Source organism: Cicer arietinum, chromosome 3, assembly GCF_000331145.2.
Source record: "Cicer arietinum cultivar CDC Frontier isolate Library 1 chromosome 3, Cicar.CDCFrontier_v2.0, whole genome shotgun sequence".
NCBI classification, from domain to species: domain Eukaryota; kingdom Viridiplantae; phylum Streptophyta; class Magnoliopsida; order Fabales; family Fabaceae; genus Cicer; species Cicer arietinum.
In genome coordinates, this window is record NC_021162.2 from 72,368,827 (window position 1) to 72,395,718 (window position 26,892).

Here is a 26,892-nt window from a genome sequence, read left to right on the forward strand (position 1 = left end):
GAATAATATTTATTACATTTAATTAATATTATTTACAACAATTATTTAAGAGTATATTAAGTCCCTTCGTTCCTTTTTTCAATTGTTGTATTTGCAAGATTTTTTAAACAAGTTTACTTGTCGTTTTTAAAGTTTATTTTAACATTAATTATTGAATTCTCGATATTACTTTTAGTTATTTATTGTGGAGAAAAATAAATATAATTAAATAATATATGATTAAGAGTGCTATAAAATAATAAATTTTATTAATTATCTTGATATTTGTAACAATCAACAATTTTAAAAAATAAAAATAAAAAAACAGAAGGAGAAACAGATTGTAACCAAAATGTAGCCCAAAATTTCTTTAATTTAACCCAAAAAATTTTAAAAAATAATAATACTTATAATAATATAAAAAATAAAAAATAGCATATTAACTAATAAAACATTGACTAATTGACAAGTACTAATATTTTCATTTAAATTGGTCAAAAAATATTCATTTAAATAATTAAAAATTAGCTATAAAAAATAATACTAACATATATTAAGTTAATACCATAAATTAATAATACAATTAACTAAAACTAAATAAAATAATTGAACAAATAATATAAAGTATAACATAACTAATAAATATATACTAACAAACAACATATACTAACAAATATTAAAATTCTTGTAAAAAAACAAATATGAAATTTAAGTCCTTCAATTTTACTTATTATTGTTTTTTTTTTAGAGAGCCTCCTTCTAATTTCTTGGTCTCCCAGTTTAATTTTGACCGAGTTCCGCTACGTAGATTTTTATTTACAGGTTTCTAATTATTATCGACCAAATTGTAATTTTGGCGCTGGTGTTGTTGGTCATGGTGTTGCAATCTCAACAATCTCATTTCATTTCATCTTGTTATTACGAAATTCATACTTTCAATATTTCACCGTCAATTTTGTAACTAAATCAGCAAATAAGTTCAAAAGCGATAGTCATTGTCATTGATAAAACAGTGATGGATTAACATTTGATAACCACGACTTATAAATGATTGAATATCATGTTCAATAATTTTGGACCTTCACCTCTTTTTTTTTACTGCCATTTTCAACTCTTAGGAGGGCTTTAGATGTAAAGTACGACTTTTAAAAAAATTATATACTCCATACCCCCTTTCATAAAAACTTATTAAAACATTTCCAGTAATGCAACTTTTAGTTTTTTTATTTTATTTTTCTAAAAGAGTATAATAGAATTTCTATTAAAACGTGGGATAAAATTATGATCTTAGGGTTATAAAATAAATCTTCTGACTTTCATTGATTTTCCATAAAGCTTAATAATTGACTTTTTATATCATTTGGGCAAGACTTTATTTATAATGTGGTTTTATGATTTCCAATAATGTACTAGATTTTCTGTAAAAAAGAATGTTCTAGTTGTACTCCATTAGTTTCTTATGGGTAGGCTCTATGCATTCGCATTTCTTATGTGCAATAGTAAAAGTTTTGTTTCCGCCTATTGTCTACTTAAATGTCTCCATTCATTTCCTCAAATACCTACTTCAATATGCTCCAAATTCTTGGAGTTTGTTTAATTATGGAGAGGAGAGACTATTTTAAATTTTAGTTTCAAGAGAGAAAAGACTGAGATGGGAACAAAATTTGGTTGGGAGAAAGTATTTGTTTCATACGTAAACTTGAGTGTCATTTTATTTAATATGATCTTAAATATTACAATGATAAAAAAATTGTGAAATTTCGAGATGAGAGTGTATTTATTTCAAATTTGGATTTACGTATCATTTTATTACAAATTACAATGATGAAAAATAAAATTTTACTCTTTACCTTCTTAAAAATCTCCACTATCCTCAAATAAATTTTACACAAGATTTTAAGATTCATCTCCTCAAATAAAATTTATCATCTCCCCTCCATTTAAACCAAATAAACCTTTCCATCTCATTCATCTAAAAAATGAACCTTGCTAATAGAGCTTCAAAGGGAATCGATAAAAGTTCAAAATTCGTCAACTTGAGTTAGAAGTGCACATTGACACCATTAGTGTGAGAAATCATTAATCAAACCTTGAACCAATACACATGCCTTCCAAGGAAATCTATCACGAGCCAAGCAACATAATCTATCCCTATCATTTAACTACGGGCAGTAAATATATACTGGAAGACCACACCGAGTCCTGAATTACAGTACTTTCTATGTCTCAGCCGCAGATGCTCGTCACCAGAGGCTAACTAGTGGGTGGAACTATGTTACTATACATTGTTATCGACAATTGGGGCAAAAATTATGTTTCTCAGTGGTAATACAAACCGCCTGCTAGCAGACCTCAAAATTGCTTGCAGAATCAACTTGGGAAAGAAGCCTAAGTTCCACCATATCAAACTGTTCAGAACCTGATACCCTGAGTTCGTGGGATAAAAGACAACTCAGAAGCAATCTAAAAGATAATGAGAGCAATAAAACAAAGTCAGTTCAGTTATAAGTGCATAGAATGAACATGATAATTACATTAGTCTGTCGCAAAGCTTGGTCCAAGTTTGCCAGTGAATTTGACGATAGAGGAGTCGCTTTTGTGCCCAAAATGTCTGTTAAAATATCAGGTCAAAACATATCAGAATTATACAAATGTTATTTCAATTACTGTTCATTTTAAGCAAACTAATATATGCATGGATATATATTAAGCAAGCAAAGACATTTATGTTCATTTTATTTGGTGACCATGGCCGTCATAAACAATATGATTCATTTGAAGGGGTGAACGCAAGATCATTCTGAACAAATATATCATCAATGTATTACTAAATTATAAAAGAAGACAAGATAATATAAACATCTGGTGTAAATTCAACATTGCAGGTTTGATCTTTATGATGTATGGCTCACTCTAACTTGTCAGAGTCAACCAAAAACTATTTGATCTCTAAAAACACAACGTTCTGAAATATATGCAGCAATAAAAAACGTTCTGACATGCAGATTTGGCACCTCTAAAATTAGGAATGCACTTTAGGGGATAAAAAACAGAAATATAACTGTTGACAAGAAAATTAACTATTGATATTTCAACAACTTAATGGTTTGTTACAGAAACGTGTTTTATCACAATCTTAATCATTGATTTTTAAACAATGGTTATCCACCCTTTCACGACAAGTAGGAAGATGAATAATATAGGCATGCAACGTACTAGTACTCATTTTTAAACACTCACGTGTTCCCGTTTCTTACTCAATATCACCCTTCTCGGCCAGTGTTATCTTGTTAACACATTCAGCCTCTCAAATGCACATTTTAAATTATGCTTTTCTTCAATTGTCAAACTAAGCTGCTTTGAAGACTGCAAAAAAAAATCAAAGAAAATGAGCAACGAATGACTAAAACAAATTTTGGAAAACTAAATACGTTAACAAAACTAAAGACAAGTAAAAAAATGACAATATTTCAACACATTAAAAGAACTATATCATATAAAGCATCAGTTTGTAAGAAAATTGCAATTTTCCTTTATCACACTTCATTCTAGGACAATTCCATTTCCTTGACCATCTCTGGCTGAAACTGACCTAGTACTGAGTGATAATCAAACTATGAAAAAAGGATGATAATATCTAATGTACACAATCACAAAATAAAAAACATCTATTGTCATCATATATTTTGTTCTATGTAAAGAGACAACTGCAAATAAGTAATATTTAAGAATATGAAGCTTAACAATCGATAATTGCTCATCAAGGATAAATTACCTGTAAGGAAATAACTTTTTGAACGATGTTATCAATATCTTCCTTGAATTCAGACATAATATGTCGCAACTTCGCATCCTTGTGCATCAACACAAGTACAGAAGCAACAGTGTTTACCCTAGTCAGGCTGTTCCCTATATGTTGAGTGCCATTATCAGTTGTCAGCGACAAACTACTTTCAGTTATAGCTGATCCCATTGTCTTCAATACATAACCCATAAGTTTATGGCACCGATCAAACAAGAAAAAACAAGGTAGGAGATAATAAATGGCACTTAATTGATTGGAAGCAATGTGTGGCTTCTCGCTACCTTCTGGAATGCACTGTGGGACAGTGAAATATATGATCAATAAAAGTGTTAAATTTATTTCATATCAACAACAGTTTAGATAATTTGCTTTAGGAAAAAATAAAGAAAACAAAGATAATTTACAAGATGCACTTACTATTTAAAAAACATATTAGGAATCTAACAAAAAGTTTGAATAGCTAGATGTTCCAAAAATTATAACTAACCAGGGCAGGATAAGAAAGTTAAAAATGCTTAACTATTTGTTAAAAACAGTCCCGAAAGAATTAAATGAGACATGTGAAATGCATATATTTTTGGTCGGTAGGAAGATTTGTGAAAGCAAATAACCTGCACAGCATCCATTAGATATTCAGAAAGACAAGGGCCTAGAGTGATAATGCTTTGTTCAGAAAGTCTTGTGGGCTTGGAATCCACCGTAACAAGCATTCTTAGGAGAGAACAACTATTATCCAAGGAAGGCTTTAGCATCTGTGGCACAAAATACCAGAAAGAGAACACAATCATACTTCTAGAAAGTCGTCGAATAAGCCAACAAATACTAAAGAAAAGTAACAATGGAGACTAAATGCAAAGTAAACAAAAAATAACCCCAATGCAAAGGAAAGCTTAAAAGAGAGCACACAATTGAGTAAGCTTACTATCTGATCAATTATCATTTTCTCTATAATTTGTAAAACAAGATTGTTGTCACCCATCTGTTCCATATATGAGCAAATAACAGTTGTCATTGACTTCAAAACTTTGCAAAGTGCATCACCCTTCAAACCAGCAGAGCCAACCTCTGCAAATTTAAAAAGAATAACTTTTCTGACAAAAGATAGATTAAAAAGAATGACAAGCATGGCTGATTCAATCAGCTTTGTCTTAGCCAGGGTTAAACAAAACCTACCTATCACGTTATACAATACATACATATCAATCATTAAATATTTTACCCATTTCAGTACCTTTCCTAACTGAAGATCATGTCATGTCAAGAATGCTATATAATCTTGTTATCAAGTAGTTAAGGAGAAGAAAGGTGTAGGATTGACGGTGGGAAGCATTGCTGAAGATGAAACTTAGCAAAGCAAACATGGGTCTATTGTCTAGAATTGCTAATTTTAACCCTTTCCGATTCTTTCAGATCATTCATATTCAGTATAATGGATAGAAGTACTAATTTCAACAAGCGAAATAAGATACTGATGTTATCAAAGTTACAAGTTCAAAAATAATTTTCTAAAAATTAATTTGTAACCTACCACAAGAAACAATTTGTAACCTACCAGGAGAAACATTGAAACGCAAGACCAAAGTGATGAAAACACTCAAGTAATCTGCAATTTTAATATGTCCATCTTTATAGGCTGAATGGAGAATCTCTATGATCCGAAATAACATATTGGGATCTAGATCATGACCTGCAATAAGAACAGCAAAATTTATATGCATAAAGCTTTAACCCAGTAACATTGACGGCATTTTAGTATCGTTAGCATCCAAATCCTACTTAAATTGAATTATCCAAAAGTTGCCTCCACAGTTTACATCAATTATGCAAATGGTGAACGGTTAAATATCTAGTGAAAAGATAGATTTAAAATAAAAACAATTGGAAATCAAGTTGGCAAAAATTATAAACGAGCATGAAAAACTTACTTAGGCAACAACCAGCTATTGACTTTAATAAAGGTAAATCCAAATGAGAGAAATAGTAAAGGCAACATAAAGAGAACTCTTGAGACTCTCTAGGAAGTCTGAGAAAAGGACCATAACATATTTGTTCTGCAAGATGAAAAGCAAGGGAATTAGAGACCAAATACTATCTCTCTGGGTGGAATATTATCCATACTGAAGTTAACAGCATATCCTTGTTTACCTCCTTGACATGTAGAATAAAAATCTTGCAACGAGTATTGCATGCTGTCATACATGCAAACAAGTGCTGAATTACACAAAGCACGTTGTCCAATACGAAGTTGAAGCTTTACTAAAACCTAAATGAACATTGAACATTTTAAGGACGAGGAGATATGAAAATGGAGAATTAATATCATAAATGGTGAAGCACATTAATCTCCACAAATTCTGTAGGACTCAGGAATCTTGCATAAAGAACTGCCATTGAAATTACAAATGATGATTACCAAGGAGCAGGCTGGGTGTTTATCTCCAAGCTGGATAAGCAGCTGAGGGAGCTCTCCGACCCATGCACATAAAACTTCTTGAAGTTCTACATTTCCTGGATTGTTTGTCCCCATGGAAAGCATGCTTTGGATCTAGATTTGAATCAAAATGACAATCATATAAATTTGGAAAAGAGATAGGAAGAGGGGTACCAATGGATTCCAAAAGATTGTCTAGAAGTATTAAAAAAAGTCAAGGACATTAATGGGATAGAGATAAAGCTAAACTTACAGGAGTTAGCATATCTTCCATTGCAGAAAGACAGGCCGATTTCAATAAGGAACCTGGCTTGCTTTCCCTGAATGTGTGGGTAAATGCCTGCAAGGGTTGCAAAATACATGTAAGAATAGCACCTTTGAAACATTCATTATAAAAAATAAAACATAAATATGGAACAAGAATCTAAATGCAAAACTAAGGGACGAGTTGGTTTAAGAAAACATGTTTTGCTTTAACATTTAATTACAATAATATCATAATGCTTTCAATTTGCTTCTTGTTCTAAAGTAGTGTATAGGAAATAGAGACTATGAAAAGTAGAAACAGAATGAAAATAAAATGGCATTTTCTTAACTAAAAGTGTAAACCAGGGAGTGAAAGGTGAAAAACAACAAATCTTGTTTTACTCATGTCCTTCACATCACCTAGGAATTAGAAATCTTTTCGTAAATTATAAATGAATAAAGAAATCTAATTTTACCTAATATTCAGAAATCAGAATATCTAATCAGTAGCTTCCAACAAAAATAATTATAATTCAGAATTTAAGTGGTAAATCAAACCCAAAGAAGACGAGATGTCCAATAGCTTGCTCCACGTGAAAGAAATTTTGGAATAAAAGGAAGGAGCTGAACTAGATGCTTTTCCCAGACAGCTTTACCGGACTGTGCAGTCGTGCGGAACTACATATTAACACTCCCAGTCAAACTCAGATATAGAATGACAATTATTTTCAACTTTATAAAACTTCAAAAGGATTATGTTGTATGTTTCGAACCTTCCCAAGCAGTACATTTTCAAGAAATTCTAGAAATTTCTCCAAAACAAATTGAGGAAGAAAAATCCATTCATTTAATTCAAAAAATATTTTTGCTATGACAATGTTCAAGTCAAGCAACCTATCATAATCCTGCAAGCAAAGGAAAACAGAGTTAGTATATTTGAGATAGTCCTGCTAGGCTGCTACTACCTACCCTATGCTATAAAATAAGGGGATCACTATAACACAACAGATAATTTTAACCCACTACGGAAAAGTTTATAGGGGTAAACTATATCTTGGTTATATTTGGCAGTACCATACCAAATTCGAGTTGTGATGTCTAAAGAAAACAGACAAACCAACAAGAATGCATCATGTAAAGTCCAAAATTACTCGTCAAAATAGAAAGCTAGAAGGTGTAACCTAGATATAAATACATTTCATCAAATTATACCAATTGAAAATTAGACACACCATACCAAAATTTATATCTCTTCAATCTTTCAGTACTAACTATATAAGATATGCTCCAAAACAGGGGATATATTAGATTACTAGTCATTTCTTTGGTAGGCATGCAATGAAATAGAGAGCTATTCCTTCTCATTTGGACTATATTTTCATGAAAATTGTATTTTTAAGAATAAAAAACAACTTAATAGCTAACTTAGCAATCAATTATATAAGAGGGAGGAAAATAACCAATCTGAATAGCTCTGTTTTCTCTTTAGACTTCAAATTTTACAATTATTGTTCTCCTAACTAGTCGAAACTATAAGGTAAAAGAAACAAATATGTGTACCTTTTCTGAAAGACCATGCCCTGGATCAATGGGAAAAAGAGGAAATAATTTCTTCAAGAATGCAGAAGAGACAGAAACATCCCATTCAGCTACATTGGCTCCACCTTGAGAGCTTGAGCATTCCAACTTCTTATCAGTCCCATAAACAAAGGATCTGACTATAAGATCTATGCTATTAAGAATGGATGCCATACAACCAAAAGACTTTCCTTCAAGATTTGTCATAGCATTTATCGATGGAATAAACTCTTGGAAACTATTTATTAATATTGGCACTAGATTCTTCAATTTCATTATGATATGTGAAAAACCTACACAAAATAAAGCATAGAACACCACAGTCAAACAATTATCAAGAAAATAAAAGCTTAATGAATCTTTTTAGATATTGAAAACTAGCAAACTCATACAACAACATGCAATTAGTTGTTCCATTCGAAAACTAAATTTTATTTCTGATAACATACCATTGGAGCTCATAGAGGTATCATCTTCAAAAGCATGCAATAACCTTTGTCCAATATTATCCTATTAAAATCAGATAAAGTATTAGAAATAAATTGGAGAAGGGAATATCAACATAAAAAACAAAGTCCACAAATCCAAGGTTGTTAAACTTGTGATTCATCTCGTGAAAACTGGTTAGCTCATATTGTGTTTCGTCGGCTGATTAGCTAACGTCTCCTGTTTCTCTTTTTTATAGCTCGTTTCATTCATGTTTGGCTTAAATATAATTTTGGTCATATACCTTTTACATAATATTCGTTTTGGTCTTTATTTTTTTTTTCTTGTAATTAATTTTAGTCATTTATCTTTTGTAAGTGATGTATTTTAGTCCTTTTCACAATCATAACAAAGTTATAGCAACATCTATTGTCAAGATGTGTCTACTATTTAACCCAATAATAGACTTGCACTTGAAAAAACTCTCTCTGCATGATTTGAAATATATATAAATTCTTTGAAATGAAGGACATTTATCAAAGCATAAACTCTCCCTTACATAAATCACATTGGGAAAACAAAGCAGGTAGTTTGAGTCTTGAGATGTAATGAAAAGCCAAGATTTTAATCATGTCTAGCATGCTAGGCATATTTATTGACCTAGTTTTATGCATTATGATGATTTGTTCAGGATTATTGGTTACTATGTTTCCTGAGTTCCAGGTGCATATAACTCAATGTGTCTAAACATAAATTTGAATGAGAAATCGAAATAACAAGGCTAAAATGCCAAAAGAGGTTTATGTCCTGCCTATAAAGCTTAAAAAGAATCAGAAATGCATATGTAATGGTATTGTTGATCCAGGGAGTATTCACAATGAAACGAAACCAAGATACCTTATTTTGCAAATCAGTTTCTACTTTATTCCAAGGCAAGAGTGACAAACAGCGAACCAATCCAGCAATAGTATCCTTTAGTTTTTCTTTGTCCTGTAAATAGTACTGGTTCTCCCTAAGAATATCCTCATAATTCTGAAAAATCTGTTAAACATGCAACCAATATTACACAGAATTCTCAGCTTCAAATACAGATATATATGACTATTACAATCTTGGGACCAGTATAACTCAAATTCAAGATGGGTTCACGGAATAATATATGAAAAGAACATATCAAAAAAACAGGCTAAAAAATTATACAACCCTTCTAGAGAAAATGTTGAAATCAGATTATAATACAGATTCATTTTGTTAACTGATTAAACCAAGCACACTCAAAACAGAGGATGAATCCCTTTCTTACAATATGGAAAAGTATGATCAAACAAAAGCAATTGACTCATGAACTATGGAATGGAGATGAATCTCCTTCCGAATTAAATGATACTCCCAAGAGTGAGAGCACCTCCTCAGATTGGAACCATTCAAATATTCAGCCCCACTAATTTCATTTCACACTCATTATACATCTCTCATTTGGTTACCCTCCTCTGTTTACAAATCTCTTTCTCCTTCCATGATTAGCACGCCCCCCTCTCTTCTCTTTACTGGTTTGTTATGCCCCCTTCTAATTGTTTTCGCTCCTTACAATTCCCATCAGACACTTCCACTCCTTTTCTTTACCTGGTTACCTTAAACGGTGGTACCTCCAACTGCAGGACTAATAAGCTTGGCAACATATCATTAACAATATCTATTGGTCTAAATCAGATATTTTCCGCACGAAACTGCAGATACTAATCCCTCGAGCCGTGTAGAACCACAATAGACGGCAAAGCTCTCCCTCAAGAGTTTTAATGTTGTTGCATTTTCAAGGCTAGTAATGCAAAATATGAATAACAAAAAGAAAACGGAAACAAGAATATTAAAAATGAAAGGTAAACTGCCTATAAGGCTGTAGATTTAAACTATGCTAAATCTGGGAGCACTGCACAAAGTTCTACCAGATACAAAGATATATTGAGACATTGACGTATTTTTGTATTCATATTTTTAAGCAACATTTTAGCAATTAAAATACTTTTAAATATTGAGAACCCTTCCATTGAAGGGCTTGATAACCAAAGTTTTGTTGTCATGTGAGTAATAAATATACTAATACAGCTTCGTCAAGATTCAATTATAAAAGCTTCACCAAATTGAAAGGAGCCCAACTCTGCAACTATTGAATGAGTAAATCACTTTCAACCCTCTCCACATCACCATAGACGAAAGAATTACAACTTCACACAAAGTATATGTCAATGGATTTTCATGAAGCCTAACTAACATATTATTAAGAAAACATTTAAAATATGGACAGACAGTACTACCTTTTCAGCATAGGAAGAAAATGATGAAGGATAAAACTCAAGAACAAGGTCTAAGAAATCAAATGCCATGATCCGAATGCCAACTGCCAAATGCGTCATTGCATTAAATATGTAAGCCATCATTAAAGAAGTGATCAGCTCTTGATTATCCTACAAAATAAGATAATGAAATTTATGAAAGAGTAATCATTACTGTTGTAATAATATGATCGTATAACAATCAAATGATATGTCAAAGGAGTACAAACTACAACAATAGAAGTCAATATAACAGAACAAAGGTCAAAAGAAAAAAACAATACTTACGTTATTGAATACAGAGAAGAAGAAAAAAAGAAAACATCAGCCTTCCAACTCAATCTTGTCAGCAAAATAAGATAACAAGGCTCCTTTAAAGTGAGCAAATTGGGTTTATTCATCGTTAAGTTTTAGTAGGTTGAGACTAGGGGTGGGAATAGGCCAGGTCAGGCTTTGAAAGGTCTGAGTCTGGCCTATGATTAATTTTTTAGGCCTACGGCCTATCATAGGTTTTTTTTCGGTCTGGCCTGACCTGAAAGGCTATTTAAAAGCCTTATTCATATTAAAACATTTAAATGCTCTACTCATACCACATGATGCTCTCCACATACCAATATCAATGGACATATATATTAAACAAAAAATAATTTTTCTAACAAAATAATTTTTAAAAAAACTGAAACAGACATCCTTTAAATCCTAAAAAAAATCATAAGTATGCCAGGCCATAGGTCCCTGACGAACGCCCTAGCCTATTCCAATCCCTAGTTGAGACTAAGATTTAAGTAACATAAGGGTGGATAAACCGGTACTAGCTCATGTAATATACACTGATTTGTATGTGTACAGTGTAACAGTGACCAGTCACATCACTTGATAGAATATCTTAATATCACTTTTTCTTTGATGATCTCTATTAGCAATAGTGTCCAACAATAAAATTCAACATCCTTATTAGAGAAACGTCATGATGAACCACACACCACACAGAGATTCTGTTTATGAGCCCCATCACAATTACTGAAAGATGTACAAGTGATAAAATCTTCCAAGAAAAAAAGAGTATCCCAATAAGCAAGTTATTATTTGAGGAGCTAAATATTTTAAAGTCAGGAAGCTGAAAGCGTTACCAGAAAAATAATATATTTCATATTGAATTAAGATTAATTTTGGAAATCATAGCAATTATTCCTGATTAAAAAATGATATATATTGGACTTTCTTTAAAAGGGATGAAAATTTCCCCACAAATATTCTTACAAATTTAACTCACAATGGCTCAATGTTTAGTTTTCGGTTGATGATTGGTTTTAGGAGTATGATGAATACTATAAGATGCTTTGGAGTTGTGCTCTTTATGTTGAAGTGGGGTTAATTTGGCAGGAGTGTAATTCAAGAACCATCAGCCATAAATTTGTTCTACTGCATCTTTTTTGGGCCTTCAGGGGTTTTTGCTTATAAACTTCTAAAGGTTGGTTAGGTCTAATAAGTGAGAGTGCATCACTGCAATTGAGGCGATGTAACGTTTCATTTTCATTTCTTTCACCCCATATGCAACTTTAGTACGACTCTTGATCCTTGAGCTTGGTATTATTATCTTGTTTGTGCAAAAACATTTATATCAAAAGGGGGGAAAGAAAAAGAGCTAGAATATTTTATTCTTCAAAATGGTAATGGAGCATCCTTTTAATGTGTAAATAAGTAATTTAAGTAAGAAAAACATAACATACCTCTTTACAACTGGGCAAAATCACCACTTCAAAAAGATCATATAATAATTTCCGAACCACTTTATCATCATCACCAACGCGCTCGCGAAGTTTTTCTATAGCAGCATACTTCTGTGACTTTTTCAGTTCTTCTGGATTTTTGCAGAAGAAATCCTTAATGCCAATCAATGCATCTATTATTAGGGGGTGGGAGAAAGATTATTAATGATATGTAAATGAAATTTTGAATGCTTCACTAGCTCAAATAAAGCAACAATATTAATCCATTAATTACATTTCAAAAAGAATATGAGTATATTACAAGCCAATCCTTAAAGTTATCACAAAGAGCCGTTAAAGAACTTTATAGAATCCAAACAATATGATTAATTGTCAACTTCATTTTCTTTTCAGTAGATTTAAAATAATGATTGATAACAACAGTTTTCATGGTCCAAACTTACTTGGTTTGAGGCTTAAAAACGAACCAAATTGACCTCCATCATTCCTTAAATTTTGGAAACTAAACCAGAGCCTTATTTCAATTCATAATACATTGTTCTATTCATTATAACAACATTATATGCATCCTATCATCTATGTAGCTCACTCGTCAGTCACATTCCCTAGACAACAACTTAGTAGAAAGAGCATAACCATAAATTTCCTTCTAACTTTTAAGTTTTCTAAATAGCTAAAGAAATGAATTTCTTTTAAGCTCAAAACTTTTGTTCAATTCAGTTTGCCAAAATTAATTATTTTAAGGATTTTATTGGTTTCGAACATACAGAGTCCCTTTTATAGAGATTCAATGATGCTGCGATCCGCATTTAAAGGCTGTTAAATAATGGCAACATATCCAGCAAAATGAATATACCTCTTCGAACTTTTACATTGTGATGAGATGTTTGTTGAAGAAGTTCTTTTAAAGTCAAACCTTTCTTGTTTACAGCTAAACCTGCCTTCTCTGCTGCTACGCTCTGCTCCGGCAGAACAATTGCTGTACGAGACACGTCAGTAAAAATATTTCACTTATACTAGTTAATTTATAACCAAAGCATTTATAAAACCTCCACTCACAAATTATATAGAGTGTATACTATATGCTTGCTCTTGATGTGGGTGTGACAGAGAGATTTAGTGCAACGAGTATTCACTGTGCAAGCTTATGGACATTTTTAAATTGAAGAATGCAGATGAAATATAGATGCGTCTTAAAGTGGAAAACTAGGGCAAGTAACAAAAGAAAAAAGTTCAGGTAGTATTTTTCATCAACGAGAACTAACAAGTTATCAAATATATACACTTTGTCACAAATTTCAATGTGTCCCTTGCACTTTGCCTCAATAACAAATAAAACGCTAAGTTTAAATCACCAATTTGGTCTCATAAATTGAAAGGGTATAAACTGGGTACCTTTAGATTTAACTTCGGTATTTGTAGTATTCTTAGGCGGCGGTAGTTTCCTCCCAATCTTATGCTTAATTTTCTGAAAAAATTGAGCAAGAAAAACGATGAGCATTCAAAAGCTTCGGAAAACTCATAAACAAAGTTAAACATGAATGCAAGCTAATAAGAAAATTGTACAAGGGCACGGAGATAACCTTAAAGTCGACGCTACCGTGTTTCTTAGATTTTGCTTTCGGACGAGTCATATTGCGCTAATAAGAAGACTAAAAAGCAGAAGCAGACGAATAAGTAAAAGCTTTGTTTAGGTTTCAGCAGCGTTCAATTTAATTCATAGTAGTGTGAGAAAAAAAGATTATACAAGTATTGTAGATGAACCTTGAAAAGGACGAGAGTGAGAGTGAGGCTGAGAGACGGGACTGAGGGTGAGGCGGCGATAGTGAGTGTAAGGCGGGGTAAGGGTGACGGCGAGAGGGTGAGACTGACAGGGAAGGTGAGCAAGAGGCGGGGGGCGAACAAGAGGCTTTTTTTATATACTACCACTTAAATAACAAATTAAATAAGACCTTTTTTTATATTTTTTTTTTATTTAACTAAAATGTCATACTCTGAAATAAAAATACAGAAATATCTTATTTTAATAATTAATTTAAATTTTATGTTTTTTTTAGTTTGTAGTATCTTTTCTTTATTTTAATGTATATTTTTTTAATTTAATATATTTTTATTTTATTTTATTAATATAATTTTCTTTTTATTATTGAAATCACTTTTTATTATTATTTTTATTATTAAAATTTATAATATTATTAAAATTATTATTATTATTTTTTATTAATAGTATTTTGAATTTTTAAATAATTAGTTATTAATATATAATTGTTTTGAAAACTATTTTTTTTAAAAGGTGAGAAGTTAAATATGCATTGCAGACTTCTCAAAATACATTTTTTTGTAAATAGATTGAAAGAAAATGGGTATGGCACATACAGATTTCTCAATGTCTGCAGCTTTTTTTTATTATTATTATTAAATTAATGTATTTGTTTTTATTAGTAGTATTATTTGGTAGGTACAAATATATAGAGTTTCATCGATTAATAATGACATGTACAGCTATGGAGTGAATAATTATAATTTATAAATGTGAGATAATGCTAACTATTTGTGTTAACATATTTTATAATAATAAATATATATTTTATTATTCAATAATTATTATTTTAACTAAATAATTAATTTAAATTTCATTAATTGTTAATTTAATTGAATAAATAAATATAATGTTAATTTTTTATAATAATTATTTAATTAAAATTTACTTTTTATAATTATTAAAAAATGTAAATAAAATTGAGTCCATAAAAATAATTAAATTTAATTAAATATTATAATAAAAAAAACAAATACAAAATGAGTGAAAAAAAATATAAACACAAATTTTATTACAATGTTTTTATTACATTAATCCCCCTGTATGGTGTCCAGTCCAAAACCGTGGTGGTGAACGAATACGACATGAACAACGTGGATGTGAGTTTTCTTCGTCGACTGGAGTAGTGTCTCGTGTATATTATTACTTAGTACGTTCGACACGCATCCAATAACTAGGATCTACCTGATTGAGAAATGATGAAACACCAAATGAGTATATGTTATTAATATAACGAGCTGTTGACTCGGGGGTACATATGTATGCACCAAATAAGTTATTCACAAAATCTTGGTCGCTTGAATGTAGATATTGTCGATGATCATATTGTTGAGTGAATGTGAATTGAAATGACTGTCTTGGTGGTTCAAATTGTTGTTGTGTTGGGGTGAAATAAAATAAATGGCGATGTAGTTCTAGCGCTTCATTTTCAATAGTAACATGGGAGTCAGTGGGGAGGCCTTTGTTGGTGTGATGGTGGGGTTGGCTCTTCTACCACACTACATCGTGGATCCTGCAGCAGGTGCGGAGCTAATATGTACATATTGGAGTTGTGTCTAAACCACACTATATACTCATCTGTTGGTATTGGATGTCCATGTATCGGTTGGCCTGTAAGACAATGACTTTGATGTTAGTTTCAAAATTGAATTCATGCAGCATACATGACTTTTCAACAAGAAACGGACAATATCGAACTCCCATGAAGTTACTATTCACAATTGAGCACATAGTATCATTAGTTACTCGAATACAATCATTCAAAACCTTAACAAAGAACGAACATTATCAAACTCCCATGAAGTGATAATGTACAAGAGAATGAAAGAGCAATATCAAAATCTACGTCGTATCTGTCGACCACCATGATGTGGGATTGGACACTATATAGGAGACTAATGTAATAAAAATATGGTAATAGAATTTGTGTTTATTTTTTTTCTACTCATTTTATATTTTTAATTATAATATTTAATTAATTTTTTTATATTTTTATGGACTCTATTTTTATGAGTAGATGCAAGTGGTAAAATTGCAACTTTTGGTTGCTTCACTCTCACCTCTTCAACAAATGAGAGTTCCGTGGAACGTAACTATCATAGTTCTAAAAGCCAAGGCTAGGATCAATAGGAGTGGTTGTTCCGGAGAAGGTTGCAGTGACAGTTCCCAACAATCTTCAGAGCTGTTATACTTATATTCTTGCATCCTGCTGGTTTCACTGTTCCCCATGCTGTAGCTTTCTTTTCTCCAGACGAGGTATACCTGCCAATATTACTAATATTCATTATAAGGTGTGAACTGTTTGATTATTGGCACATCATGGAAATTGAAAATAATGACCTGACATCAGTTCTGTGAGGCTTATCACGTGTTAGGTATTAGACAATATCACACAATCAGGGAATTGAAGTGCGAAACAAGATTCTGATAATTATCCAGAATCAGTACAACAAGGATTACAAGGTTAAGAAAAAAACACAATAGGCAATTCATGAGTGCCTATACTCTCCCAGATCTAACTGTTTTCCAGCCTGCCCACCTATTCTTCTCCCGCTCACTCAGATACCCCTCACTCTGCATAACCCCATTTCTCAACAGCCATCTTGGCAGAAAGTTGTAACTCCTATCCCCTCTGAAGAGTATCAGTGTAGTGCTTCACATCTCTTCTTTCTCCCCTCCTAGACTTTAGTTATTTTGGGCCTTCAAGATCAGGCCTGTAACATCGCGGTTAAAGCTATTTTCACTTCTCCCTCCTGAAAAATGGTAGAATGTGGATTATTTTTTGTAAATTTAGCTTGTATGAAACCCATATCAAATTCAGCAGCCATAAAACTTGTATTTCATTTTGCACTGGGAACTCGCTTGTCTACAAGATTTCAGTGTCATCTTGAAACTCTTTTTATGTTCATTTCTTGAATTGTTTTCACAATCAACTTGGCATGTATCTGTTTTGTTAGATAGTCTACTTGTCAGTTGATATATCATTATATGCATGTCTTATTATGATTCTTAATATGTTGTGTTTTACAGTTTCCATTTTCCAAATCGTAAATTTTGCCCATACCACCAGTCTCCCAGTTTAAGTTCCTTGCCTCCATTTTTACAAAATATGGTGAAATTGAGGGAGATATAAACCATTTGGTTGAGCAGTGCTGATTATATAGAGGAATACTCTAAGTGTAATTTGTGATAGATAAGTATAAGTACCACCTAAACTAAAACAAAATTTTACTGCAGAGCTATAAAACCAACGATGTTATGTTGAGAGAAATGTTGGGTGGTGATGAGTTGACAAGAAAGAAATCTCAATGATGAATGTAAGTCTTGGAATATTTGGAATAAAAGTGTAATCATAAAGTTAGTGTAGCACCTATCATGGAAAATATGGTAGTCTCGCTTTTGGTGGTTTGGGTATGTAGAGAGGATCAATTGAAGCACTAAGAAAGAGGGTAGATCAGATGGAAGGTAGTCTAATAGTTTGAAGTAAAAGGAGATTAAGGAGAATTATGGGTCAAACTGTCAAGAAGGATTTGGGTTTGTGATTTCACATTAGACAGATTTTATGATAGTACATAATGGTATTGTCTTATTCAATTAGCCTACTCCACCTAGTGGAAAAAGTGTTTGGTGGTGGTGGTGGTTGTGGTTTTTTATGGAAATCTGATGCCGCCTATGAGATAAAAAAGTCCTTTGTTTTGAGACAATGGCCATCATTGCTCAATAGGATCATATAATTAGGTTTTTAAGTACGTCCTGACATGTTGCTGTATAGATATTTGTGTTGTGTTGCTCAAGTTTGGAAACATGACCCGTTTATTTTGATGTTGTAAGAGAGCTATTTTCTCCTTGAAAAAAGTGTTTGTTTGGCATATATGCATTATGGACATTTAGTTACCCGATCATTTGGAAACACGATTTCTTGGTCTGTTTTAAAGGTTTTAGTAGACACGGGGAGATTGATATTCATTTTTTGGATGTGATTCAGTCTTCAGTTCTTTATCTGGTAGCTTTATGTTGTGATAGGGTGGTGAATCTTGTGATTTTCATAATTCTATTGTCCTCATCTAAGCTGTTTGAAGGGAGTTTACATCTCTGATTTGCAGAGACTGGACAGTGGTTTCATACTTTTTTTCATTCTTTCGTTTTCCTTTCTCCTTGTTTTGGAGGATATCTTATCTTCTAGTTGATTATGACTTATTTTATCTCTAATATAACTTTTCAATCATAAAAAGACTTAATTTGTTCATTTATCATTTCATTGTAAATTTGCTTGAATTTTACATCCATCTAGTCCACATTGTAACAGAGTGGAAGCTATGTGCATGCAAGGGGGTTTTCATTTCATCATGTGTATAGACATACTATGGTAATGGTCTCTGTTGATAACTTCTTATTTGCTATGATCCTTTCAGTGACTGTTTGAAGTGCTCTGGATATAACTTTTTTTATCTTCCACGTCTGGAATATGCAGCTATAGCTCTGCAGTATTTTCTTGGTAACCAAGCTGAAACATCTCTGTATTCTCTTTTGGTACTGAAATTATGTAGCTTTGGCATATCATGATACTTATTTTGGTTAGAAGCTATTCATTCTGGACATACTCAAGGTTTGTTAGCTTTCTGATTTTTTCCCCAGTAGCACTGGATTTACAGCTACCATACTCTATTTTCAATTTGCAGTTTGCAGATCAATAGATTTCCATATCTTGTGGCCGAGTTATTAACCTCAGTTTTTTTTGGCGTCCAGCAAATGTTCAAAGCTACTTGCCATGGATAAACAATCAAATTTATTGTTAGCCCCAGTCCACTGGCCCTACTGGAAGTTTTCTTTTTAAATTTTTTTGTCAAACATATCTTCAAAGGACCACAACTCAGATACTACCATGGCTTATCATATTGGCTGCCTCTCTGAGAAAGTATGATTACGCTGATCATTAATTTTGGTAAGCCGGGTACCCTTAATTGATGTGGAATTTATACGAGCACGAATCACCATTTCATTGATGTTTACATATATAGCATTGACACTTCAAGTTAAAGGATGTCCAAATCAACATGTGTTCGTGTACGACCCAGATATGTGTGATTACATTTAACCACTTTCCTTTTCTCAAATTATTATCGGTATTTACATGTTAGTATCAATGTTGTGTTTGTGTCGGTGCTTCATTGATAGTTCTCCCTTTTGAAGTATTAACAGGAAGGTAGGGGGTGGTGGAATGATTTATCTTATAGTTTTTTGTGTTATTTCCTAGTTTTTAAACTTCAGGAAACCAATGAGCACATGGTCTCATATCACGTTCATTGAAAAGATTCATTTTCTGGATGCTGGGAAGTTATCCTCACCTTGATTGATCGTTGCCTGCCACAAGACAACCAGAAAAGTTCAAGAAAGGTAACATTATGACCTTTATGTTTGCAAAATGGAATTGCCAGCTGATTGTAAATATTAAAGGATCTGTCAGCATGTGAAACACTAATATGACATAGCAATATTTCTAATTTTAAAGCGATGTTGCCTACACATCTCTATCTTCTCTGCATCTACTAGTTTCTACGTCCATGCATAACAGAAAATAGTTCAAGGGGGGCAACTGAGACTCATCTGCGATTGAGGCACATGTAAAGTTAAAAGGTGTGGTGGATGCAAATGTTGCCTTGGTATTGAAGGCTACTCCAGTGGTCCTGCGAATGTAAGTATTCTGATGGAGGATGATGTACTTATGCTCTAAAACAACAACAACACACTTTCCAAAAAGTGCTAAACATTGTAAATGTGTTCATTATCGTGATTTAAATGCAGGAGTTGAATCAGTTTTAATTAGTTAACCTTATTAATGAAAACCAAATACAACTAAGTTCCATTATTAACTTTCTGTTTTAGCTGACTTGCCACTTACATCCTATGCCTCTTAGGTCGTTCTTCAGGAATGGAAATTGTTTGTTCGGTGAAATTTCCATTGAATTTTCCAGTAACTATGGGTTTTATCGCACACGAAACAAAGAACATAAAACAATCAATAGCATGCCTTAAAGATAAGTGGCTAAAGAAAGATTTTACTGTGATCTAGGAAAGAACTTGTTACTCTTAAGTTAAAATTCTGACCTAAACATTTTGTTTAAAGAATGATGACACATGTTTCCATGTCTGATTTGACCTATTAAAAAGTAATTAATGCTCCTATAATCACGTGATACTATTGACATTTTTGTTGTTGTTTTTGGTCCAAAGTGAGCATGTCGGAGTATTCCCATTTTCCACCAAATATATCTTTGCGAACTTTCCGACCATTGACTCGTTCATAAATTTTCAGTAGTGCAAGCCACTAAATCCTTTACCGAGATTTAAGGGAAACAGCTGGTTTCTTCCGAACAATAATACAGTAAAAAAATAGTTTTCAAATTTGGTGATAGTGACTCTTGACTAATCCTTAATTTGCTCCTTCCTCAAAATTAATTACTTTAATTATTTAATTTGTTGGTCTATCACACCACGAATACGCACAAGAATATCTGACAAGCACGGGTTGATGGGGCAACTGTCAACATGAGGGTCTACGTGCGTAATAAAAATGGGTCACTACTGTACGAAATTACGAATTCAGTTTGGTTTTTGGCACTTGGATGATTCATAGGTGTCAATTTTTTCTAATTAAAAACAAACCATCTCTGTGCCACACCACATCGTCACACCTGTTTATGTTTGCAAGGTGGATTATGTTAGTGCCAATCGATAGGCAGAAAATTATTTGATGTGTTTGCTTGACTTGACAGCTCCATAACTCCACTTATATGCCATGTGAGATTATTAATCAGTCCTTACATTGCTGGCTGGTTTTTGTTTCTGCTTCCGAGCAAGGAAATTAGGACCAGAGATGCAGGGTCCACTAATCACTCATTGGACAATGAGTCAATGTCGTTGCCCACATGATATATGCACCACGTCTGCAATGTGGCATAAAGAATTTTTTTGTTACGATATACTTTTTTTTAATCAAATGGAAAACAATAAGTAAAAAAATAAGCAAAGTGTAGGTATGCAATTACACTATCTCAATTTTAATATTTAATTTCTTTTTTATTAAAAATTTTGAATTTGAAATCTAAATTATTTCAGACAGTTTATTGGAATATATAAGGTATGTTAGAATATGCATTTAAAAATTGTTTAAGTTTTATGTTTAAAAAAAAATTATTGGTACGTTTCAATTATATAAATATTTAAATCTCTCATTAAATAGTTTATATATAAGAGAATATTTCTCATTAAATAGAGAGTATCAAACTCTTGTGAAAAGTATATAAAAGATGAATATAATTCTCAACTTTCTTCTTCTTCTTCTTCCTATGTTTAATGTATTTTCGAGCCATTTTTCTTCTTCATAATTTCAATATTTTTGATACTTTAAAGAGAATAACATAATCTGCAACTCAATATAATAATATTTTTGGTGATTTTTTCGATACTCAAATACAACGCAGATTAAAAAATAAAATAAAAAAAATAATAATCAATGAATTTATTACAAAATTTTATCAAATTTTAATGTTTAATTATAATAGTCCAAAATTAGTGATATTACTGGCAGACACGATCGATAGTGCTGAGCTCATTGTAATAATTTAATTAAATAATAGTACTTTTTTTTTTAATAAAGTTATACAACAGTACATTACATAACACATTTTTGTCTTTAAGTTTACTAGCGTTTGATAGCGAAATTATGACATGAAGCTATACAATATACAGTATTTTATATTCAATGTATTTTATTGTAATAAAAGAAAATAGAATTCGAATTTTCCAAAAAAAAACAAAGTACTATTTTTTAAAATAAAAAAAAATAGTAACAACCGAAATAGTAATAAAATATAACAAATAAAACTTCAGAGTTTTAATAACTTGTTTCGAAAATAGATCTATCCCTTTAACTAAATTCACCTAACAAGAATTTATTGATATTCAATGCATCTGATTTCTTGTGAACCACGGATAGCTAATGCCAAATCCCTAAATTTAATAAAATATATTTAAAAGATAAATTTAATCTAAACACTTATATTGTCAACCAATTTAAATATATCTTATATTATCAGTCAATTATATATAATTATTTAAAACTGCACTTAAATTATTAGAAAAAAATTTACTTTCACCATAATTATCTTTAAAATAATACCCATAAAAGATTAGTGCTTATCAAATACTCTTTTCATACAGCGATTTTGGATCGAACTCCACTATAATCTAACATGAAAAAATTCACATAACTTCACATAAGACGGAGTAACTCACAATTTATAGGAAGAATACTTGGCACAACACATGGAATCAAATTGCGGTTTTTTATGGAGTGATTTTGTTGGCATTGCAATTTGCCATGTATTAAAATTGACCATCTCAAGAGGTAACAAAAATACACTTGTGGGCCCTTAGCTCATTCGCTAACAGGCAACATTTTGAGGAACCTTATAAATGCAGAAATGACATTTTCAGTTCAGTTAGTTGTGCATGCCCATGAAATGAAAAAATCATACACAAAAATAGGTAGTTGGCAAAAAACTGTTTATAAAACACAATCTTCATAAATAAGCAAACAAACAACATATGACAAATTAAAGTTGAGACATAAATGAATAAATAAACAAATTACAAGCATTTTCATTGATCGTGGCTCCATATCTACAACCATTAACACTTAAATATCATAGTAGAAAATACAAAGCATAAAAGTGAGAATTGAGATTCCAATTTTCACAAGTGCATATGAAATCTTTTACTCGACCTCTATTACACCAGAGCATGCTATCTACACCTAATGAAAGATAAAACGAAGGTGAAAGGAAAAAAAAAGAAAAGGAACACTCAACATTCAGCAAAGCAACAAACCATTTGTTTCATCGGCCATCGGCTGAAGTAAAAGAATCTGCAAATCCGGCAGGTCTTGCCGGGATACTACTTTTACTGTCTTCAAGGTCCATATAACTCGTGTCCTTTCCTTCGGCCTCTTGCCATCCTTTTACCATCTGGTTAAGAGGAAGGCTATAATCGATACCGGAATACTCCTCAGTGTCGTCATCGAACGGTTTCCATTTTTCAACAAGGGGTCCAAGAACATTTACAGCATGACCCATTTCTGGCCTTTGGTTTGGTTCTCTAGCGGTGCAGTGTCCAGCTAGCTCGGCAATAATGCAGACGCTCTCGAAAGTTTCTTCTTTTATATCAAGAGCTGGATCAATAGCGGCCATTAGTTTCTTCTTATCTGATTTTATATGCCAGAACCATGATGCCAAGTATTGGCTTTCCTCGGGTCTATTATCATCGAGCGCCATCAATCCTGTCAATAGCTCCATTAGCACAACCCCGAAACTGAAAACATCTGCTTTGGTAGTGATTTTTCCTGTCACTGAATATATTTAATAAAAAAAAAAAAACTCACAATTAGTACATCATTTGAACATATCAAATAAATTAGAAATTTAGAACAAAAAATGTTTGAGATGTGTGCTACCATATATATAATGCAGAAATAAAAAAATTTAATATTGGTTATTTAATTAAACGATGCAAAAAAGTAAATTAAATAAGTTTGTATGCTTAGAGTCAGTTACTCTACTTAACAGGTGGCTTACAGCCTATCCAAATCAATAAATAAAGCTCTAGAAGATGAAATGAGATGTCAATGACTATTAATTATTAAAATGAAATAATATGGAAAAAAAGTCAAATAATTGAATGTGTGGTGTGGTACAAGATACGTACTATGCAGAAATGAAAAAGTTTACTCTTAGTTTTTATTTACTGATTCATAGAAGTAAAATCAATTTTGTTCACTTAGAATCAGTAAGTCTACTAATAGGCTTACAGCATTAATCCAATGCAATAAAATAAAGCACTGGAAGATAAAATAAGAGCTCACACTATACTTATAGAAACAATATATAGAAACTTCAGTAGGTATAAAGAAATTCATATACAGTTAACAAAAAACCTATAAAATATAATGAGGAAGAGAGTAAAATTAAGAGTGAAGTTTTAGAAACATGTAAAAAAAAGTTTCACCTGCATATTCCGGAGCCAAGTATCCAAAGGTCCCAGCAAGCCTGGTCACAACAGATTTTTTTTCGCCATCAGGAGCAAGTTTCACCAATCCGAAATCAGAGACTTTAGCTCTAAAATCATCAGCAAGCAAGATATTTGAGGACTTAAGATCTCTGTGAATGAAGCTCTGGTGACCAAGAGTATGAAGATACTCCATTCCTCTAGCAACATCCAATGCAATATTGAGCCTCCTCTTCCATGAGAGTGGCTCCAATTCAAAGCTCTTCCAATGGAAAAGATGCCTACTAAGAGCACCTTGTGGCATATATTCATACACTAGAATCCTCTCATTACCTTCAATAGAATAACCTAAGAGGGCCACTAGATGCCGATGTCGGACTTTCGATAGAACTGCGATTTCGGCCTGGAATTCGTCTAAGGCTTTAGTGCTAATCACACCTGCTTCCATTCTTTTTACAGCAATCTTAGTCCCGTCATCCAACTCTCCCTTATAAACAACCCCAAATCCACCACGGCCGAGCTCGTTCTCGGGAGCGAAATTCTTGGTCACGTTTCTTAGAACTTGAACCGATATCACAAGGTTCCCAGCTTCAATGACATGAGAGTCGCCAACTGCACTGCTGTTTCTACTTCCAGTTCCACTCCCTGTCAAAGTTGAAACGCTTCCATTTGTATTATTAGCAATAGCTATTTTTATGGTACTATCGGAATCAGATGGATCTCGAGGATGAATCACAAGTGAACTTGGAGCCTGGAATCCATCCTTTGTCCTCCTGAAACAATATGCATAAAGCGGAATCAACAGAAATGCAGCAGCCGCCACACCAGCAATAGGGGCTACAATCAAAACCAAGCCTTTCCTTGTAGATTTTTTCGCTCCAACCGAATCAGTTGAACTCGATGAATTTGAGTGTCCCTGTGTATCTCCACCAGTCCCAGTTCGACCTGATGGACTGGTTTTCCCCGAGGAAGGACCTTCTGTGCCACCATTCAACAATGAATTCCCATCAACCATAGGTTTCAACCCGTTACTAAAAACCGGCAAAGGAGGCGAAATATTATTGTCACTCAGATCCAACAATTTCAGATTCATCAAACCAGTCCAATTACTTGGTACAACACCATTAAGATTGTTACCTCCCAATCTAATTTCAACCAAAGAACCTAAATTTGCAACAGAAGGACTTAAAGTACCACTAAGATTGAAATGAGGCAAATTAATCATAGAAACTTTACCATCACCATTACATTTTATCCCCAACCAAGGTCCTTCACAAGGGTCATTCCCACTCCATGAATCAACTAGATTTGAAGGATAATTCAACCCACCAAGAAACCCCAAAAGAGCCATAACTTCAAATGAACAAGGAACACCAGTTTTGTTTACACAAAAATCATTATTACTATAAGAAACATTCAAAGCTTTAAAATTTGGGATCGGACCCATAAACTGGTTATTATTCAAATCAAGCTTATCCAGTTCCATATCACCTAAAGAATCAGGGATAAGACCAACAAGTTCATTTCCATTAAGATTAAGATCCTTAAGAGAAACTAAGTCTCCAATATTCTCTGGAATGGAACCGGAGAAGCGGTTTCCATGAAGCCACAGACTAGTAAGAGAAACCATAGTAACAACAACATCAATACTCCCAGATAACAACTCACCCTTTTGATTATTCAACCAAAGAACCTGCAAACCAGAACCGTTAAGACTCAGCGGGATCTCTCCGGTGAAACTGTTACCGGAAAGTTTCAAAAAGGAAAGAGAGTTCATTTTCCCTAGAAAATCGGGCAAATTACCAGCCAAATTACAACTCATACAAGAAAGTGTTGTTAACTGAGGTGAATCCTGCAACGAAGAAGGAAAATTCCAACCATTAGTAGTAACATTAAGATAATTATTATCCAATGCAAGAGTCTCTAAACTCGACAACCCTTGGAAGAAATCGAAAGGAATGGAATCGAATTCATTGTTGTCAAAGAAAGCATATTTAAGGTTGGACAAGCCTTTTAGCGACGGTAATGGACCGTTGAGTTTGTTATTTTGGAAACCCAAATTAGTGAGTTGAGTGAGTTGGTTGAGATTTGGAGGTAAAGTACCGATTAGGTTTAAGTTTTTGGTTTGAATCTGTGTAACTCTGTTACCGTCACAGAAGATGAATTTCCAAGATGGTGGGCCACAAGGGTCGTTGTTTAGTTTTGGCCATTGTAGAAGTTGGGGGTTTTGTAGATTGTTTTTGAATTGGGTGAGGATTTTGAGGTCGTTTGGGTCGGTGATTGTGTGGACTAGAGAAAGTGGGAGGAGGAAGATGAGGAGAAGAAGAGTTGTTGTGTGGTTCATTGTGGTGGTGGTGGTGGTTCATTTGAGAGAGTGAAGAAAAAGAAGGAGGAAAAGGCTTTGATGATGAAATCGGAAATGAAAAGAAGAACAGCGCATGTTGAACAGAAATGGGAAATGTGTTGTGTTGTGTTGAAATGAATGA

At 32.7% G+C, this 26,892-nt stretch overlaps 2 protein-coding genes and 1 long non-coding RNA gene across 18 annotated transcripts; 1 reads left to right on the forward strand and 2 right to left on the reverse strand.

Annotated features, from left to right (window-relative positions):
* Window positions 1-1,972: 1,972 nt before the first annotated feature.
* LOC101501991 (uncharacterized) lies at window positions 1,973-14,443 on the reverse strand. Of its 4 annotated transcripts, none has more exons than XM_012714225.3 (22): window positions 14,290-14,443; window positions 14,109-14,177; window positions 13,921-13,993; window positions 13,382-13,504; window positions 12,526-12,698; window positions 10,778-10,927; window positions 9,363-9,506; window positions 8,489-8,549; window positions 8,022-8,332; window positions 7,235-7,366; window positions 7,020-7,139; window positions 6,469-6,555; window positions 6,198-6,329; window positions 5,930-6,047; window positions 5,710-5,835; window positions 5,337-5,471; window positions 4,707-4,849; window positions 4,396-4,536; window positions 3,755-4,078; window positions 3,220-3,345; window positions 2,514-2,590; window positions 1,973-2,406 (listed from the first exon to the last, which is right to left on the reverse strand). In XM_012714225.3, the coding sequence occupies exons 2-20, from the start codon at window positions 14,157-14,159 to the stop codon at window positions 3,262-3,264; spliced, it is 2,628 nt and encodes an 875-aa protein (XP_012569679.1). In that variant the 5' UTR covers window positions 14,160-14,177; window positions 14,290-14,443; the 3' UTR covers window positions 1,973-2,406; window positions 2,514-2,590; window positions 3,220-3,261. The 4 variants fall into 4 exon arrangements, with proteins under 4 accessions (XP_012569679.1, XP_012569680.1, XP_027188580.1 ...); XM_012714226.3 differs by having other exon boundaries at window positions 14,273-14,443; XM_027332779.2 differs by having other exon boundaries at window positions 3,237-3,345; window positions 14,109-14,443.
* A 1,921-nt stretch (window positions 14,444-16,364) lies between these two features.
* On the forward strand, window positions 16,365-20,220 carry LOC101515531 (uncharacterized). Of its 13 annotated transcripts, none has more exons than XR_012162365.1 (4): window positions 16,365-17,107; window positions 18,636-18,710; window positions 18,816-18,950; window positions 19,091-20,220. It is a non-coding gene; the product is annotated as an uncharacterized lncRNA (long non-coding RNA). The 13 variants fall into 13 exon arrangements; XR_012162366.1 differs by having other exon boundaries at window positions 18,651-18,710; XR_012162367.1 differs by having other exon boundaries at window positions 16,365-16,600.
* A 2,757-nt stretch (window positions 20,221-22,977) lies between these two features.
* On the reverse strand, window positions 22,978-26,892 carry LOC101502630 (receptor protein kinase TMK1-like). The gene is made up of 2 exons (XM_004494191.4): window positions 24,407-26,892; window positions 22,978-23,750 (listed from the first exon to the last, which is right to left on the reverse strand). Exons 1-2 carry the CDS (start codon window positions 26,748-26,750, stop codon window positions 23,242-23,244), a joined length of 2,853 nt encoding a protein of 950 aa, XP_004494248.1. The 5' UTR covers window positions 26,751-26,892; the 3' UTR covers window positions 22,978-23,241.